At 41.1% G+C, this 20,448-nt stretch overlaps 1 protein-coding gene across 1 annotated transcript in view; it reads left to right on the forward strand.

Annotated features, from left to right (window-relative positions):
* Positions 1–19,290, forward strand: part of TFCP2L1 (transcription factor CP2 like 1) — a 33,313-nt gene extending 14,023 nt beyond the window's left edge. Inside the window, exons 3-15 of the mRNA XM_040561599.1 lie at positions 4,682–4,758; positions 6,358–6,463; positions 6,751–6,857; positions 7,444–7,596; positions 8,753–8,863; positions 10,593–10,684; positions 11,802–11,850; positions 11,947–12,040; positions 12,910–13,000; positions 13,664–13,764; positions 14,743–14,885; positions 16,988–17,039; positions 17,463–19,290. Coding sequence (XP_040417533.1) covers positions 4,682–4,758; positions 6,358–6,463; positions 6,751–6,857; positions 7,444–7,596; positions 8,753–8,863; positions 10,593–10,684; positions 11,802–11,850; positions 11,947–12,040; positions 12,910–13,000; positions 13,664–13,764; positions 14,743–14,885; positions 16,988–17,039; positions 17,463–17,500 — 1,214 coding nt within the window. The 3' untranslated portion in view covers positions 17,501–19,290. The remainder of the gene's footprint in view (positions 1–4,681; positions 4,759–6,357; positions 6,464–6,750; positions 6,858–7,443; positions 7,597–8,752; positions 8,864–10,592; positions 10,685–11,801; positions 11,851–11,946; positions 12,041–12,909; positions 13,001–13,663; positions 13,765–14,742; positions 14,886–16,987; positions 17,040–17,462) is intronic.
* Positions 19,291–20,448: the final 1,158 nt, after the last annotated feature.

Genomic DNA, 20,448 nt, shown 5'->3' on the forward strand with positions numbered 1-20,448 from the left:
CAAACAGTTTTCAGTCTGGTTCTGTCTAGTGCTGTGTGGATCCGTTCTGAGAAAGAGGACTCGCAATTTCTTTTTTTTTTTTTTTTTTCTGTCCACTGACATTTGTCGCAGATACTGTTTAGTATAAGGTTAGGTTTTAATTAATTGCTGGAAAGACAAGCAGACTACTTGGCTAGGTTAAGTAAGGCTTGAGTCATACTGGTCTGGAACATCAGCTGCCTAATAGAAAATTAGTGTATCGTACTGATGTATTGTGCAGAAAACCGCAAAATGCATAGTGTAAGTGGCTCTTGAAACGTAACACCAAAACACACAAAAAGAAAGCAGGATATTGTGGTTGTGTAGCAAATAATCATTGAACAAAATGTAACTTTTGAGCTTGAAATTAGGGTAATCTTTTAAGGTCAGAAGCTGTCCAGAGTTGCTGATGTCTGAAACTGTTACGTCTTGTACCTTTTGAGCATGTGAAATCATTCCTCTTTTCAACCAAATTATTTGTTAGCTGCAGCAAATTGTTGGCTTTCAGTTCTCGTCCCCAAACTAAGTGGTCATACCTGCTTTTAATGTACATTAATTGCTAGACAATAGAAGTGAATATAGAAGTGAAGTCTGTATAAATCCTTTTTAGAATAGATGCAATTGCTTTATGAATCACCAAGCAGGAACTCTGTGGACCTGGGTGGTTACTACTTTGCTGGATATTACTTGTGTTTGTAAAGCAGAGTTGCTCAAACTCTAGCATAGGAGGTGATTGCATAAATTTGCTGTTGCTCAGGGACTGCTCAAAATACAAATTACACTGTATCATCACCCGCCCAGGTTTTTATTGGTGCCCCCAAAGCTTTCAGTGAAGCCAGGAGACAAATTGCATCTCAGGAATTTAATGTGGTTATCCAAATATTTATTACCATTCTGTTCCCTGCCTGAGGTAGGGAAGAAGGGTTGTGGCAAGCTCTGCGCGAGGCGCACCGGGTCGCACAGGCAGGCAGGAGGCTGCTGTGGCATCAGTTGTGCTGGGGATTTGCTTTCAAAACGCCCTCTTCATTTCAGGTAGTGATAAAGACACTGATACCAGGCTTTAGGTGCTGGAGACCAGGTAGGTCACCAGCTCTGAGGCCATTGTGAACCCTTGGTGGCGTAGCTGTGGCCAGTGTTGAGAGCACAGAAGGGAAAGGGTTTCGGCAGGTTGCTGGCCTTTAGCACTGGGTTTAAGATGAATGTTCAGCAGTACTGAATATCATGCTGGTAAAGGGGGACTGCTGTGAAACTGCCACCACTGCTCTCCATCACAACAGATGTTTTCTTAGGGTTCTTCCTACCGTATGAGTCCAGTGGATACCAAACCCTCGTCGGCTGAGGACCGGCTGCTGCCCTGCTCAAGGTCAGACTGTTCTCAGACTGTTCAGTCGAATCATTGCAAAGTCTCAGCATCAGCACCTGATGCTTCAGCTTTAAAGCACTTCAGCTTTACCACCAAGCGTTGACTTGGAAATACCTAGTCTGACCTGTATTAATGAATGAGGCAAACGGAAAAATTCAGTATAATGGAACTCGCCATGTTTTGAGCTTAGCCAGTTGCAGTCTTTCTTTGGAATCCAAGACAGAAAGATAGGGTTTTAGTCACACTTGCATCCATTTTTCTTTACCGATTTAGATACTGAAGTAACAATGATTTAATTTGTGCAGAAAACTGTCAGCCTGTGCCTGTTAGGGCTGGAGAGTCAGTAGTGCAGGATTCATAGACGATCTGTGTACCAGAGCCTTGGGCAACTTCTAAGCCCTCTTTGGTGCCAGTGGGAGTTCAGCTTTCTTTGGGTTAGGTCACTGTTTTTGCAAAGCTGATTTTGCAAAGCAATCTTGTTCTCCAGAATCCAAGCACTGATTCTTTAGTGTTTTTTTTTTTTTTTTTTTCCTTTTCCCTGCAGTTGTTACAGTTTTAGGACTGGCATTGTACTTTGCTTTTTCAAGAGTTTTGCTGGTAGCGAGGGGGGGAAAACATAGGGTTTGGAAGGTTTGGAAAGTGCTTTTAATGAAAAAATCCCAAACAGCTTGGTGTTATGAATTACAGGTAACATTAGCCATGAAGCAATGAATTTGCTGGAATAATTTATAGGGAGAATAAGTTTTTCAAAATCAATACTGGAACATTTTTATACGAAGGAATTATGAGGAATTAGGACCAAATTCTCACTTAGAGTTCCACAGAGTGAAATAAACTGTTTAAAGTTCAGCTGGGAGCTGTTTTGTTTTGATAACAGTCCTGTGTTGTAACCGGAGTTGAACATTGGGATGCTAAAGGGAAAGCAGTTAGCATGAAATACCATTCTGAATGAGGCTTTTCATGGCGTAAACTGAGTTCCAGGGCTTACATCAGACGACCCATATATCCTTCATCAAAGCATTTTACTTCCTATTTGGCTTTCCATTCAATATTAACTCTGTCTCCACAACAGTTTCTTTCTTACCAGTGGGCAGAATCTGTTTCTAACTCATTCCAAGCAGAATTACTCCTGTCAGTATGAGATGTGTGGTGCCTGTTGTTCGCTGGGTTGCAGAATTGCTCCTGTCCCATGTGAGTGCTTGGAAGATGCACGCTGAGGAGTTTCTGAGTGCTCGATGTTAGTTTGAAGGGAATGTGGTCGATGTTTTCATGCTGATTATTTTCTCCTGTCTCCTAGGAATTGCAAGTAAGCAAATCAGGTTGCCCAAAGAGAAGGAATATAGCAGAGCATAAAGTTGTCCCAAAAAACTGCTAAGTCCCGAGATGCTTGCTGAATGACTGGAAGTGCTTGTGGCTCTAGCATTGCCTGCCTCTGCAGCACAGTTCATGCCATTTCTCTGTCCTTTTACACCATCTGAGTACAGTCATAGATGTATTCTACTGTCTCTTGGAAGCTCATGGTCTTGAATCCTAAACTAATTTTCCATAATGTTTAGTTAGCCTGACGTTTGCTTGGGAGCAAATTGCAAGTGCAAGAGGTTCTTGGCTGTGTAAATCCGTTTAGGCAATGAACTGTATCACTGATTTTGTGAACCTGAGCCTGATCTTTTTACGCTAATACAATAGTATTGATTTTGTGGGGAGATAATGTACTTCTCTCTTAAAATTGCCAAGTGAATAATAACCTCTATCAGAGGGAATATTAGAGAGTTTCTCGAGTTAGTGTGGAAGACCTCAATTTCAGCGCTATGGTTTACAGCATCTGCTTTTATTGTTCAGCAGTCTTGAAAGGGAGGTCACTTTCTACTTTGGTTTACTTATGTGCGAAGAGATGGGTTAAGATCTGTGTGTGTTTCCAGTGCTTAATTTGGCACTTCATACGGTTTATGCTTTCCTCCACATCCCCTAAGCCGCGTGCTGGATTCAAGGGTCATTTCCTGTTTGCAGAACTCCTATTGACATCAGTTAGGAGTGTTGTGCAAACATTTGAGGCTCCAACATAGCCCCTCTTGTCCTCCAACCCCCTGCCCCAGCTGGCTGAGTATGCACATGTATCTCTGTGCTCTAGTGATACTGTCTGTGCTCACACAAGCACCCAGAAGAAGGGAACCTGACTGAAATGCAGTGCACTGTTGATACATCAGCTGTCAAAAGTATTTTATTTCTAGATCCAGGTTCAGAAATGTAGCATTTTTGTCTGCTGATAGCAACTACTCAATGGGAGATATATCTGCTCTGCAGTTTTCTGCAGGGCCAGTTTGGAGGAGATGCTTGTTGACCCAGAAGATCCAAACTGATGGCCCTCTTGGTGCCTGCCTTGTTGTACCTGTGCATTTTTTTCAGTAAAAAGGGGGATAGCAAGATGAACAAGAAAAGCTAACCTAACTGTATTAAGTATATATATGCTTTTTTAATCCTAATGTTCCTGTCCTGCCTCTGTACCAGCTGTAGGTTTATTGTATAGTTGGTCCTACTCAATGAGTTTTTGTGCTGTCTTAGCCATTTGTGCATAAGGTTTTGGGACATCAGTCTCCTTTGTCTGCTGTCAGCCTTGATACTTGATGATACTTCACAAACCAGTTAGCTGAATTCTACTGAACAGACTAAGACCATTATACTGAGGGGTGGTGGTGGTGGGTGCCTGAGTCTGAATCCCTTCCAGTGGTCAGGATTGGTCCTTGTACATACTGTAAGATCCATTGCTGCTCCACATGTCTGAAGGAGTATTTGTGCAGTGGGCAGCCACACCTAAGGCCTGGTATTGCTGGTGCATTGGAACACCTCGCAGACCTGACTGTGCTCTGAAAAAGGCGAGATTTGGCCCAAGCTGCTATCCTTTGCAGAACAGTGCCTGGACCTGTTGTGCAGCAGCTCTTCACCCAACCTTTGCTGCAGTAGAAGGGGCGGATGAAGGCTGTGCTGTTACAGCTGTGTGGCATGGGGTGGGGGGAAGGCCTTGAACACCTGTGACGTTGTGGAGGGTGACCAGAAGGCCGAGCAGCCCTTGGAGACAGAATGCGATTGCCTAACTGAGTGCTTTTAGCAGCCAAAAGACAAACCTTCCCCTCAGATTTCTGCTGTGCTTTAGTGCCTACTCAATTACTGGGGCAAATGCATTATGTTACCAAAAATGAACTTTCCCTGATCAGACGTATGCTTTATTAGCCACGTAAATGCCAGCATGACTCTCTCATTGCTACAACATATTAAACACCTTGGAAATGTTTCCTTAAACTCTAGGTCAGTCTTATGAAATCCGTCTACTTGAGAATAGGAAATTGGGAGAGTTTCAAGATTTAAACACAAAATATGTAAAGGTAAGGAGAAATATAGATTTCTTTTCTTCCTGCTACTACATACAGCCTCTAATGAAGGGACTGACCTTGCTCACACTGAGGCAATGGAAAATACTTTGCCATTGTTTTTAATGGAAGCAGGGTTGATGGAGTTACTCTGAGTGCTGGAGTTCCACGGGACTCTGCAGCTTGGCTTTACAGGGCTTCAAGGGAATCCTTGTTCTGTTTGTGATCCTGACCCCAGAGTTTCACTGTGAATGTTGGGTTCGGGGGAATCCCAAAGTTCAGAGGTGAACATGGTCAAAACTGCTGAGAGGCAGGCTTGTCTCCCTTCTTAACCCGAGCAACACGCCTGTGTTGTTACGTGTCATACGGAGGACCCTGGTGTTTACATTGTTCTGCCACACAGGTTCTGCATAGCTCCAGTTTACTTCAGTAATAGACATGATTTTGAACATATAGAACTTGGTTGTTTCAGTTCAAATTCAAAAACTTGGATCCAGATCTTGTTTCTGGATCCAGCCTTCAAGCCTTCCTCTACCAAATTCTTGGCTGTTCTGCCATAGGATTTCTTTTGAGACGTTGGGACTTAATTGCAACATTTGGATTCCAATCTGGACTTCAACTTTTGCCCAAGTTTAGGCACATTTGGCTTTTGCCCATTTCAGTAAGCATAAAGATTTAGATTCTGATTTTGCAGGCATTCCCACTGTGGCTTGCTTGCTTTGGAGCTAGGGTTTGATTTGGGCCTTTCTCGGGTTCACTGGCAAAAATTGCTCATTCGTTTGATATGGAAGTCCCCAGTAGGAGCAGGGAATTGAGAAAGCGGGAGATAAGGGGTTGTTAACTCATGCAGGATTTATTATTTAGGGATACTTTGGACTTGTCTGCCATGGGGATTGCCTTTATTCCAGCCATTTGTCTTCAGTTACTGACATGGCTGCAACATTGTGGGCCAGAGATGCCAGGTTCCCCTGTTACAGTAGCTTTTCTATTATATACTTGTTTAACTACAAGTTTTGCATCTTGCTATCCCCGCTTTTACTGGGAGAAACACAAGTTAAAGGCAAATTCAATGTCAATGACTGATGGTTAATGGCTGGAATAAAGTTTAATTCCCACTGACAAGGTGTCTGGCCATGTCAGCTCCACCAGTGCAGGGACAGGTGAGCTGGCTTTCACATTTTCTGATCAGAGTGGGATATACTGGGATTGGGGCATGGTACAGACACATTAAATACAGTCACCCCCCCCATGTGAGCCGTTTTGGGTGTAGAGGCAGTATAGCGATGTTTACCTGGCATGACACCTAAGATTAGGTGGACATTGCTATAGTGCTTCCAGACCAAATCCCAGAAAGCTGTACAGGGCTATGTTATGAAGTATAAATGTGCCCTGTGAAGGGGAAAGTGTGCTGCTGTCGTGCTTCAGGGGTCCCTTAGGAATTTGAGAAACATGGTGATGGGCCTCTTAGGGGAAACCTCTGCTCCCCTCTTGAATGAGGGTCAGAAACATGTAGGAGGAACAGATCAGCTTTTTCTCCTACACTGGAAAGCCAAAGTCATCTCAAGAGAAGGGCTTCTAGATCACATTGTTCATCTTGCCATCTTTTCTTAACAGAGTATAATTCGTGTAGTTTTCCATGATCGACGCCTGCAGTACACAGAGCATCAGCAGCTGGAGGGCTGGAGGTGGAGTCGGCCTGGGGACCGCATCCTTGATATAGGTGAGACTATTTCATTATGGTCCTTGTGTAGTGTTTGGAAGTGAGGTGCTGCATGGTGTATGGTGTGTTTACATGGGTGTTTGTTTTTTTTTTATCCTCCTCTCAGAAAAACCTGTATATCCTTGGGAGGAAAGGAGATCTAGGACTATAGGTCCTAGATATATCATTTCATTCAAACAGATATATCATTGGTGGCTTGGCTTTTCACCTGCTTCTTGTAACTGTATGGAAATGCTTTCTCTTCTTCAATTTAATATTTTTAAAATTTTAGGGGTTTTCTTCTACAGATATTCCGCTGTCAGTTGGCATCTTGGATCCCAGAGCCAGCCCCACACAGCTGAACACTGTTGAATTTCTGTGGGATCCATCAAAGAGAGCCTCAGCATTCATTCAGGTAAGAGAAAAGTGATATTCCTATGGTAAATACAAAGGTGAGGTATCTTATAAAGATCTGAAGAGAGAGATGGCATGTGAAGAAGAGGAAAAGATCAGTCATGTATAACTAGTTTATAGGATACTTGCTGGTTACTTACTTGCTAGTTTTGAAGCAATATCTGCTCTAGCTGGGTTATATAAAAAAAAAATAAAAGTACCCCCCCAAAAGCACATTGATGTTGCTTTCTAAGCATGAGTTTTATCTGGAGGAAACCATTCACAACCTTTTAGTTTTGCTTGCTTTCCTTGTTCATGAGTGTTTCTTGTCCCAAATGCCAACTATGTGTTTTTAATCTGTGTGTGGGATTTACTTAAGTCAGAGGATGCTTTTCCTGATGTCCTATTTCTCTGTAGGCTCCTTGTTCTTCTAATTGTTTTGTCTTGGGGAACAGAAGTGAAAATATTTTGAACTCTTCTGACTCTTTTAGTTTCTAGGGAGTAGCTAAACCTCTTGTTAAGGCACACTGCAAATTCGGGGAGTCTAAACTCAGTTTTGCACAGCTTCAAACAGTCTCCAGAGATAAGCACAGCTTTTGTTTTGCCAGGTACATTGTATCAGCACAGAATTTACTCCACGGAAACATGGAGGAGAGAAGGGGGTTCCTTTCCGGGTGCAAATCGACACCTTTAAGCAGAATGAAAATGGTGAATACACAGAACACTTGCACTCTGCAAGCTGCCAGATCAAGGTGTTCAAGGTATGAAGTAGTTTTGGCTCTGTCATCAACTAGATGAAGAACATGCATAGTTTGTAAATTGTGTAGAAGTGGTGCTAATTGCAGCATAAAAGAACAAAGGCTTTTCACTGCATATGCTTAAAATCTTAAACAGGACTCTTGCACACAAAGCAATATAACCTCTGAACTACACAGCAATTCTAATTAAATTCAAATGACCCAAGAGCCAAACTGAGACTGATGCCAGTCCATTGTAACTTGAACAGTATATAAACACTGAGATCTGGGCTGTTTGGATGTCTTAATAATGAGGAAAAAATCCCACCCAACAACTCAAGCCTTGACTGGTTAGAATGAAAACCCATTGGATAGGTGTCAGTGCAAAAATTAAATTTCTGTGTAATGTAGACAAGTAGTGTCTAGAAGGCAGTGCCCTTCACTGGCTTGTGTCCTGAAGGTGATGATTTGTTACAAACCATACAAAAAAAACCCTATATGGTCCGCTTTCTCAGGAATATATGGGATACTGGTTTAAGTCATTTTAAGTTAACCTATTACACTGATGATATTCAGGGTATCCACTGTGTTTCATTGTGTCTAGGCAATCAAGACAGCATGGGCATCTCCAGTTTCTTTGCTTAAATCCTCCATGAACAGTGTGAACATAACTGGAGATCTTAAATAACCTTTGCTTGTTGCTGCAGAATTCTTGGGGGAGAGAGAGATGATTCTGTCCATCTCCAAAGCTTCTAATGTGGGTGTGGCAGACCTGGAGCAACTTAAGTCTACAAAAACCTTGTTTTTTTCTTGAAGGATCTGCTGCTCCAATTCTGCTCCTGTGAGCAGTGTCTTTCCTGTTCCAGGAGAGAGGGTGCAAATACCAGTTAAAGTGTATAATTCAGTATGTTCGCAGTCTGAAATCTATTGGTATCAAATCTCAGGATTGTGGTCAGCCTCGTTTGGAATTGCAATAGACATTAATGGGAGGTGATATAGAAACAGTAGAGATGTTAGATTATTTTTTTGTCTGGAAAATGCAGATCAGGTCTTGCCTCATATGTAGAGTCCCCATAAATCTTAAGGAGTCTTCTGTGAACAGATCAGAAAAAATCGGTTGGCTTCTGTCTCCAAACTTGTAATACTTGGCATAAGGGAAAGCTTGTGCTTGTGCTTATAGCCTAAAGGAGCAGACAGAAAACAGAAGACTGACAGGGAAAAAATGGAGAAGAAGACCACCCAAGAGAAGGAAAAGTATCAGCCTTCCTATGAGACAACTATTCTCACAGAGGTAAAATGTTTTAGACATATGTTGCACTACTTCAGCATATTGGGAAACAGATTTCAGAGCAAATGCAGTCTAACTGAGCCTTGGAGATTCTTGTGGAGACTCTTATGCCAAGATCTGACTGAAATCGAGAACTTAGTGAAATTATAATGTGTCTCTCATTGTTGAAGTTTATAAAAGCTTCCAAAATTTCTTATGTTTCAGAGTATAAACCAGTCCTCAACAGCCTATGTTTAAAAGAAATGTTTTCTTTTTCTTCTGCCGTGCTCCTGGGCACTTGTCATGATACTTAGATGCCAATTGTATGAGGTATTTTCTTCAGAACTGTTTGGCACAAGCTCATGTTGGAGATGGGCAGTTGAGCAGATGAATAGGCTGTCTGATTAAATTATCAATCTGTTTTTCTGTGATTGTGCCTTTGAGGCTACTATTACGGTAGCTCTCAGAAGATTCTGGCTTGTACTCTAGGAATATCTGAATGTCTTATGTTCTATGGACAGTCATATGTCATCTGGTACAGAGATGCATGTGTTTCTACACTCAGTCCCCTCATTGCCAAGATATATGTATAAGTTTACCCCAGGCTATAGAATTGCTAAGCCAAACAGACTCAAGACAATAGTTTAAAAGTGCTGTTCCATCTCCTTGTGGGAATGTTTTGTAGTTTGAATTAGTTTTTTTTTTTTTTTGAAATGGCTTGTTGGACTTCTAAAAATGAGGATTTTTTTTCTTAACTTAAATAAACTTCCTGTTTGTGAGATCCAGCTTGTCCCACTCAATTTTCAAGTTGCCAGGAGTGACCAGTGTGTTTTCTAATTCAACATGGTGATTGTTAACAAGGCTCTTGTGTACACAGACCTAATTCTACTGAGTTGGCAGATCCTAAACTCTTGCTATTAGCTCTGATACACTTTGACATATTGCACAGGGAGATGTGGGTTGCTAAAGAGTTAAATATTTGCTAGTGCCCTATGTGGAGATGATAAAACTCCAAAGCTACAGCTTGTCTTCTTTTTATCATTGCAAACAAGGATACTACAGAGCATTTTCTTGAGCTCTTGATGGCAGGGGCTTCCACAGGGCTAGATTTCTTCTACTGATTACAGTGGCATCAATTCACAACAAAGTCACAAATTCTAGCTAGTTGCTCTGTCTTGATACTACTGTGATGGAGTATGGAGTTTGACTTGTATTTGTGAGGGCTTTCAGTAGTTTCATGTCTGTTTTGTCTTAAATTTTCCCTATGTAATATCCATTTATAACTTGAGCTCTTCAACTAATAGCCAGAGGTTTTAACAGGCTGGTTCAAATTCTGCTTTTTCACTGGTATAAACCTGAAGCAATGCCACTGGAGTGTATTTGTCACTCTTGCCTGGATTTAATTAGGGATTCATAATTGAGACCAGTGGTATTTCTGTATCATTGCTGCCTTCAGTCTGAGTTGACTTACTGGCGTTGCTCTGACTTACAGCTGTGCACACTTTGGCCCAGTGTTATTTGGGGACAGGCTTTGTGAAATGGGAGAAATGTGGAATGCACAACTGGAATCAATCTGGCCCCCTGACAGCCTGCTTGGAGTGCAGTGTAGGATCCATGGCCCGTCTCCTCCTCCCAGCAGGAGTGATGAGCTGGAGTTAGTGGCGTGGCAACAGCATGAATGTGGTATGAGAGGAGAATCGAATCCTTTATTTCCAACCTCATGAAAGTATCCCCGCTGCCTTTCTTCCAACAGTGCTCTCCCTGGCCAGATGTGCCTTATCAAATGAACAATGCTCCATCTCCAAGCTACAACAGTTCTCCCAACAGCTTCAACCTTGGAGATGGGTATGTAACAAATAAAATGCTCTGTTTTTCCTGTTGATTTGGTAGCCCTTGTGTGTATGTGTTTTGTGTATCCATGCATTTCATATCCTGGAAGAGGTCAAGGACCAGTTAGCCTCTCAGTACCCTTCCTGGAAGGGGCAAGATATTTTCCACAAAGGTTTTAAGACCTTACAGGCAGGAATTCCTTGTAGTGCAGAGGTCTGAATGTCCACTGATTATGTGGTGGCTGGGAGATGAGCATCAGAGAACCACCTAGACAATTCAGGCCATAAATTTGTTCTCTTACTTTTCTGTGGGGGTCAGGCAACGTACTATGCCCTGTTCCAGCAATTCTTAGTATCTTCCAACAAGAGCGTTTGAAGAGATGCTGATTGCTGAAAGCCTCTGACTTGGTATTTCTCCCTTATTTTCTGACTTAAGATGGCTTGGGACAGTGTGCTGAATTCCCAGTTGAATGGGATTTAAAGAAGCTGTCTGGAGCAAAACAGTTAGGTTTCTAAGAAGCCATTCAAGAATGAAAGATAAACAGGAGGCATATTTAATTCATTAATATTGCCATCATAAAGAAATAAATGTAGTGGTCCTAAAATACCTAAGATAAGTCCTGTCAGTGTTTAGGGAGGGTCTATTAGAAATTTTGTGTAATAAACTACAGTTTAGTATGCTTAAAATAATACCAGGGCTGATTTAGAAGGTCCCTTATTATTCTGTTTTTGTGAAGAATCACTATTAGACAATGGATTTAGTTAGGGGATTTCTGGCTCAGAATGGTTGAGTTTAGCCACACTTGTAGGTCACAACTTGCTTGGTTAGATGGGGTCACATTAGTAAGTCAGCTGCATGGAAAATCTTGAATGAGGTCAGTAAACAGAGTTTTTCCTCAGTGTTGAGCAGAAACTCAACTGAGCAACAAAAGCAGAGTTGTGGAGTTTTTGTTTGTTTTTTGTACTAGTCCAGATTTTGGAAATCTTTTTAAAAATCTGATGGAGAGAAAAATCAAGTCAATATGTAACTTGTGACAGTTGAGTCAAATAGAGAAGGGGGAGGAGGATGGGCACTGAATGCAAAATTTAAAATAATGTTTTTTTCTCTTCCAACTTTATATAATTTTTTTTAGCAACAGTTCTCCAACCCACCAAGTGGAGCTCCTGCCTCCCAGCAATGATGTAAGTATTTGAGATCATGTTAATGTGGTGCTTTTCTTTTTTAGGACACTGGTGAACAGTTCATTTCAAGACCTTCTTATTCTTTTTGCAATGTAGCATCTCCTTCCTTCTGCTTCTATTCAAGATGCCCAGCAGTGGCTTCATCGTAATAGGTTCTCTCCATTCTGTAGACTCTTCTCAAGTTTTTCGGGTGAGTTTGAATGGTCCAATTATTTTGTCTTTATTCTCATTTGTAAGTGCAGCTCATGCTTCCTATCAATAGCATCTGCTGCTGGCCACTGTTGATGGGATCACTAGTTGGATCTGGTGTGGTTGTTACTTTGTTCTTAGGTTAGTTAGCATTTACCAAAACACGAATTGTAGAAATAAAGAAAATAAGTGAAGTTGGAAGGGACTTCTTGAGTTCGTTAGCTTGAAACAAGTCCAATTAGATCAGGTTGCTTAGGGCCTTGTGCAGTTGTGTTCTGAGTATCTCCAACCTTGGAGGTAGTCCATGATCTCTCTGGATAACCTCTTTAAATACTTGACTATGCTCACAATGAAAAGCTATTTCCTTTTACCTACTCAGTATTTCCCATCTTTCAACTTCTGTCTGCTGTCTCCTGCCCTGTTACTGTGCACCTTCGAGAAGAGCCTGGCTCCAACTTTATTGTACCCTCCCATTAGTAGTTGTACACAGCATTAAGATGGTGGAAGAGAGAAGTATTTAAGATGTTGAAACCTTGAGGAGCCTTTCTCTGACTTGCTTGCATCATGCTTAAATAACCTGGTGAACATGGCAGCAAAAGAAAATCGGGACATTTAGTAGTGGAGAGTGTTAAGTAGCTAGCTTGTTTCTGTATTGTCTAGAATATCTTCCTATGGACCACTGCTCTTCTAGCACTCTATTTTACAATGATTCATTTGCAGTGTCACCTCTCTCAATTTGCAACCTCTCCAGGCAAGTCTGTCTGGTTTTGCTTTGTGGATTCTCTCCCCCTCCCCTATCCTGCTGACCATACACAAAATTTGGAAGCTAAGATTTGCTTAACTTCTGAAAAAAAAATCTGAAATATGTAGGTGCTGACTTACTGAAGATGTCCAAAGAAGATTTTGTTCAAATCTGTGGGCCTGCTGATGGAATTCGGCTCTTTAATGCAATCAAAGGAAGGTTTGTACTTCTTCCTTCCTATTTTTCTTGTTATGGCAGCATCCCTTGATACTTTCAGTGTTAACTAGAAGTTAATCCTAGAGTTGTAGCGTTTAGACTTCCTTTTAACACTTCAGAGGGTTATCTTAAAGGCTGGATATCACAATAGTATTCAAATCCAAGTGCTGCCAAACTCACCTGAGTTAAAAATGAAGCAGCATAATGTGGATTTCCAGTGATTTATTTGCTACCAGATGATAGTTTCCGTGTACCTCATATGTGACATTGCCTACAGTACCTCATCTTGTATCTCCATCACAGGTAACAAACAAAACAACCCCGGAGCCTCAGATGACTGTAAAACTTCATTTAGATGGCAATAACACTGTAAATTCTCCAGCTGCTTAGAATTTAAATCAGTAAAGGGAGGATATTATGAACTGCATTGCAAATGTTGGATACTGTTTATTCTTATCTGGCCCTGAAGAGATTAAGGTGTTCTGCAGTCTACCACCACCTCTCAGGGTGCTCTTAGTAGACCTCCCTAAGTCATTTAGTCACCAGCATCAAGAATTAGTTGGTTATTTATGCACAGCTTGAATGATTCCATCTTTCATTGTTTGGTGGCTGACTGGAACAATTTTAGATCTAAATAACTCCCTGCTGTCTTTTAATAATCTGTAGAAACGTAAGGCCCAAGATGACAATTTATGTCTGTCAAGAACCAGAGCATAACAGGTCCCACCTCCACCAAAAACGAGAGAATGGAGATGGCAGTCTTTGTGGTAAGTTTTTATGTATGGATTTTGTTAAGCACTTGTCTGAAAATACGCTTTCTGCCTGAGCTTCTGCATGGCACAGCTTGGTATTGTGTGTTTAAAGAGGTCATACTTATTCCGGTTTTGACACTGTTAGGTTAGTTAGCTTAGTTACAGGGCTACATTCACAAGCTATCTAAACAATGACATAACAAAGGCTCTGTTCTGTTCTTAACAATTACTGTAGCATTAAAAACTACCATCCCATCCACAATTTGCTTGTAGATATGGCTTGTTTGAAAGTGTCCTAAGAAATGGAAGGCTGGTATGTCTTAAAGTGGGGTTCTAGTTCTTGGAATTTCAAGGCTTTTGAGGACTCACTGCTCTGAACTCTCTCTCATAACACGCTCCAGAAGTAGGATCACATAAGAATGGAGACCCTACTTAGTTCTAGCACATAGTATTATCTAGACACAGTTTTTCTACCTGGCTGTTCCTACCATTTGGTTCAGATTTAAAAAATATTGTCATCTACAGTAATCTGATTCACTGAAGTCTTTAGTTTGTGCCTATGGTGTCAATGGGATAACATCTAATAAAATACTACTTTTGTGCAACATCTTATGTGCTTTACTGCTTAATCAGAGCTACTTTAAAATGTCAAAATTTAAAAGTAGTCAAGTATATCATCCAAGAATAACGACATCCTTATAAGAGATTATTTTTTTTAACCCTATTATACATGTTATCATTAGTCCTTATGATTTCCTCTGGGCATGACTGACATGGGTTCCATTTGCCTGCTGTAGCCAAATGTTAGTTATTTTTCCACAAATCGTCAAGTTGCATATTTGGGGGCTGCTTCGAAGATACTAAGTGTGCTTACCTACTGTCAAGATTTGAAGCTTGATCTTAACCCCATACGGTTGTTGATATTGAGCATCTTGGTGTTATCTGTCATTACTATCCTATAATTACACTGTAATTACTTTCAACTTGTTGCAGTATATCATGCAATTTTCTTGGAAGAATTGACCACCTTGGAATTAATTGAGAAGATTGCAAACTTGTACAGCATTTCTCCACAGCAGATAAATCGAATCTATCGGCAGGGACCCACAGGGATCCATGTATTAGTGAGCAATGAGGTAAGGGATTAAAGCAAACTATCAGAGCTAAAACAGTTGTCTGTATTCTTGAAGTTAGAATGACCTTTTAAAGTATGGAATGAATTTTCAAGAAAATGTTGCAAGATCACTGATGCCAAAAACTTGAAACAAATAATTTAAAGCATATCATTCATGCATAACGTTGATTTTGGTGTGATTTTAAGATTTTTGCTTTATAGAAGAGATTAAAAAAATAATTGATTGTTTCCTTTTCATTTTGGCTGCTTAAACAAATTCAAAAATGAAGATCTGAAGTGAGTTTCTTTTAAAATGAATAGGAAAGCTTTCTGAAGAAGGCAAGTTTGAAAATCTTTAAGGCAATTATTCTTACATCTCAGCCAATGATTACAGCCACGTAATGACTGACTGACTACTGGGTCAGAGTTAGCGCTGTGTAAATGCATACTATGATTCATGGACCTCTGCTAGCTGTTTGTGTCCCATTATATGTTGGCTTAATTTAGTCCATTCCATTAACTTGTAGGTTAATAGTGAGTTGCCCTTCCTCTTTTTTCCCCAAATAAGTGACTTACTCATTCATGCACCAGAATCACTTAGGGAGCTTCCTATATAAGAAACATTGTTAAAACAAATGAAGCAGAGCATAGGTCTCAACTGGGGCCTAAATTGAAGTCTGTAATGCTTATTCCTAAAGTCTCCTTGCTATTTCAGCCTGATTAAATCTGAAACCTTAATGCTTTATGGATGTAAAGTGCTTGGAGGCAACTCTTGGTAGGGGAATTGCCTTAACCAGCTTGGGTATAAGGCTTTAACTATTTACTTAAGTCAATTATTAACAATGTCTATTGCTTTATTTTTGTGTTTTTTTTTTTTTTCTTGTTTTAGTAGCATAGTGGCAAGAATGAGGCACTGTATGAATGTACTTCGTGCATCATTAGACACAGACACACGTACTGGCCAGTGAAGTTTGATTTGCGGGAGCAGGGGGTGGCTGTTAGACCCAAAAGAGTATAGGGAGATCAGTCTAAGGTGAAAAGGGTGTTTGATGTGAGAACTTAGAGCTGGAAGAGCTCTACTGCATGTACTGAATGACATTCAGTAGCTAGGAGAACTGTTTTGCTTAAAGCTGGATTTTCTGGGCTGATCATAGGTTCTGGTCACCTTCCCTCTGAAGTTAGGTGTCCACTGTCTGTTGCAGCTGTAGGAGACAGCTCCAGAATGTAATTCACCTCCTCTCTTCCACACAGCTGCTCTAGGATGGGATGAAACATTAAATGTGGACGAAGGTTAAGTGAGTGGTTCAGCTTGGATCTGAAGTGAGATGAGTCTTTTAGTTAGGGGCCTCACTAGAACCTGCAAAGGTTCTGAATAGATAGTTTCTCACGAATAACTCAGATAGCTTTAGATACTAATCTTACCATGATCTGCCTTGTCTCTCTTAGCAGTTTCATTACGATGCCTGTGCTTCAACACAGTACAAATGGGTAAATGATTCCTGCAAGCACAGCATCTCTAGTACTGTCTGGTCAAAATAACCAGGTGGACACTTCTGAAATGACATTATGTTAACAACATTCCTTTATTCAGCAAAGCATTCATTCCTCAGGGCTGACCACCTCTAGGTATTATCCCAGATGCTAATGTAAACGCAGCTGAGCTTCATGGTTCTGCTCAATGTGTGTGTATAATACGTGTATGTGTGCATGTATTACTATTGCTAGAATTTAGGAGAGGGTCTGTGTTTATCCAGCCTAAAACAACAGAGTTGTGCCATTCAAGTCAATTAAGAGCATAATCTGTAATAAAGTAGCTAGAGTGTTGTAAGAACTTGTAGGATCAAGAGTTGCAAAGAGGGCGGGTAAAATGCTGAACAAGTCAGATCAGTTCCAGGCAAGCACTTCAGTATAAGTTTCTCTTAAGCACATTAGTAGCTGTAAGGACCCTAACTAATCATTCATGTACTTTTAATGATCTGTGGGCAGGGTTGCTGAGAACTATGTAGGACTAGACACCAGAATTTGTTTGATAACTTTTCTTTAAAGGCAATACTGACACTGAAAGAATCTTAAATTAAACTGCTAAAAACATTTTGTGTTGGCTTTTTTTCTTCTACCCTTCAGATGGTTCAGAACTTCCAAGATGAATCTTGTTTTGTTATCAGCACATTAAAAGGTAAGTATTGCTGCTCCTCTTACATGTTTCTAAAGATATTTTTCTCCTTTCAGCAGGACTAAACTTTACCACAAACTCAGTGCTGGTATCCTGAAGAGGAAACTAATACAATTTGATATAAGTCAAGAAATTGCATCAAATTACTGATTGATCTATGTTTTTTTCTGTTACACTGTTATAAAACTTAATTACTCAAATACCACTGACATAAATGAGCAGAAGGCCTTCTAGTAAAATGATAAAAGATTACAATGTTGTATTTTTTTGTAAATGTTTTGACCTAGATGTTCAACATTGGTTGTCATGAATGGGTTGTGGAACAAGAGTGCAAACTAGTGAAAACTACCTAAGAAAACCTGGAGTTATTCGTTTGTGTTGTTTTCTAAAAGCAATGAAAAAATGCTTTGCGTTTCTTTATTACAGCTGAAAGCAATGATGGCTACCACATCATTTTAAAATGACCGTGCTGCACAGAAAGACTTTAACAGCCTAAAATTTAGTGCCTCACTGAGATTGCTACAACCTTGACTGGAAACATGAAGAACCTTCTGGATAAAATGCTCCTATGAACTAAGAATTACCAAACAGCTTAAAGAAAAACTTGCTTTTACAGATACACATTTTTTTCTTTGAAGCTGGAGTTAAGAACATCCTCAAAGCTTGTACATGTTTCTTCCTTCCTCCCTTCCTCTCTTCTTCTCCAGTCTTAAAAATTGTTGAGGTTTCTGCTTACTGCTTAGAAACATCTGCCTTGTACTAAAGGGAAATGAAAGATAAACAAAAAACAATTCTCTAGACCCCTCATGGTTGGGTGAATTGTTTTATTTACGGTTCTGAGTGTTTCTTGCTTTCAACACACCCCGTTGCTGCTGGACATAGGTTCCCCGTGGCTCCTCTTTTACTCTTTGAGGTGGAGGGCTTGGGGCTAAATCCAGGAGCAGATTGAGCAACGCAGACGATGGATTTGGTGCCCAGTCCCCATCCATAGTGTCAACCCTGGAAGCCTGCAATTAGTTGCTTCCCATTTGTAGATGTGCTTGAAGTCCCAAGACCTTAGTCTGACCTGACAGAGCTTCTTTAATGCTTATCCAACAGAACAATTTTTGCAGGGTTCAAGGGAGGACAGGCAACCTGAAGCAAGCAGTTCAGTACTGTATTATATCTTTAGCTTTAGAGTAGTCTCCTTGCGTGGAGTATTAGAGGGTTTTTGGAGGAAATGTTTTGAACATTGAAAGCCATAGAGCTCATGACAAATTCATACCACAGATTTATTCTACTCTACAAAGTGTTAATTAACTGCTGTCTTTACTGTAACTGGGAATTAAGTTTTGTGATCTTGGTTGAGTAACAGGAGGAGGAAATCATTAAAGTAAGTAAAACTGAGTGTAGATTGAGCCCAGGTAATGGATCATCTTAGTTGCTGCTTCTTATGTTCTTGCTGTTTCACTCTGGACTCCTGTTTCAAATATCCTCAACTACAGTTAACCCCCACACCCCTCCCCAGGTCTCTTGGGATGCCATCCAGGCTCCATGAAGCTGAAAAAGTGGTTTTCAGTGATGTCAAAGGCAAACTGGATCACACCCTTCTTGCATGGATGGATGATTTTGGCAGCTAATTAGTAAGGCTGTCTCCCAAACTGAATGGCTATCTAGCATCAAATTCTTCTGCTTGAACATTTCATTTCTCCCTGAATTGAGACAGAAAAGTGAAATACCAACATTTTCCTGGAATGGAATTTTTTTGAAAAAAAAAGAGAAATTGTCAGTTGGAAAACGCTGAATAAAACGTTCTAGCGTTTTGGAATGGAAACGTTTAATTAAATCCATTTGACCCTTAAAGCAGCATCAGTTTTAGCTACTGTCGCAGACCTCAGAAATTACCATTAAAGTGCCTTGTGCGCCATGTCTCCCCTGGGGCTGAGCTCCTTGGCTGGATGTCAGATCCCATGGTGCACTTACCGTGGGTTAGTCAAAGGGGGAGTGCGTCATGAAGGCTGGAGGGCTGCCCAGGAGCCCAGCCTTCTGGGAGAGGGGGATGTGCAGACCGTGAATTAGAGCTCCCAGCTGACACCGGAGGAATTCGGACAGACGTGGACTGATAATTTTTCTGACAAAAACGATGTGTTTCAAGTTTCCCCAGCAGAAATAAAGAGCAAAGTACTGAGAAAAGCATTTTTTTCACTAAAAGCATGAACTTTTGTGCAAACCCCCCACTACCAAAAGAAAAACAACAAAAAACACCCATCCCCACCATTTTTTTTAAACCAAAAATAATACTAGAATAGAAAAACTGTGTTACAATGGGAAAACCTTCAGCCAACTCATCTAATTGACTAACATTGCATACTTAGGCATGATTTTGCATAACTGGCTGTCCTGGATGCTCTGTGAATCGTAGCATTTATCCAAAATAGACTTTCATGCTTTGGGACATGGCAGTTCCACCCTGTGAAGTGAAGGAGCTTGAGGCTGCTTGGTTGAGGACCAGGTTGTGTAGGTGAGAAAAGTTGTGAGTAGTCTCTTGGAGTGAGGTGGTGCCAAACAGAGAGGCTGGGGGTAGCTTTGGGGGAAGAAATGCCTTTTTGGAAGATGGGAAATGCCATCTTTCTGAGGAAGATGAGGCCACATGAAACTTGACCCTGCCTTGAAGTGAAAGTGCCACTGAAGGGGAGTCTGTGACTGACCAAAACCTTTATTTCTGGTCAAACACTGGAACCAGGCTTCCTATAGATGTAGTTGATGCCTCATGCCTGTCAATGTTCAAGAGACTTTTGGACAATGCCCTCACTAATATACTTTAACTTTTGGTTAGCCCTGAAGTGGTCAGGAACTTGGACCTGATGATCGTTGAAGGTCCTTTCCAGCTGAACCGTTCTGTTTTCACACCCAGACTGAGCTGTTCTTGCTGCCTTTTGTGGCACTCAGGAACTTTGTAAGTCCCAAGGCAGGTCATGGTGGAAGGTGGACTCCTTCCCTGTAGCCACCCTCTCAGCTCAAAACTCCCCAAAAGATGGGAGGGCAGGCTTCACTTCCTCCTGCAGCTACTTGCCACCAAGTACTGTAGGCACTGCCGAGCTACATCCGTGTTTCCCTCATGTCCCTTTTGCGTCGCTGCACTCTGAGGAAAATTAAGTACATAAATGACAGAAGTTAAGGTTATTGGCCTAGGCTGAACGATGTCGTAGAGGTTTATTCTGTCTGAGAGGCAGCTGTGTCACCCCATGGCTCTGCGGCCTGCTCTGCATGGCTGTGCATGTCAGGGGGCAGTTGGGAGTCCCCCGGCCCCAGTTGTGGCCCCGCAGTTACAGTTACCTTCCGAAATGGGGAAGAGTCCAGCTTTGTTTGTGAATAGGTGGGACCTGCATGCCACTGTGTGCCAGGAGCTGCTGTATGGTTTCTCTTGTGGAAA

The sequence above is a fragment of the Cygnus olor genome, chromosome 6 (assembly GCF_009769625.2).
Source record: "Cygnus olor isolate bCygOlo1 chromosome 6, bCygOlo1.pri.v2, whole genome shotgun sequence".
Classification (NCBI taxonomy): Eukaryota; Metazoa; Chordata; class Aves; order Anseriformes; family Anatidae; genus Cygnus; species Cygnus olor.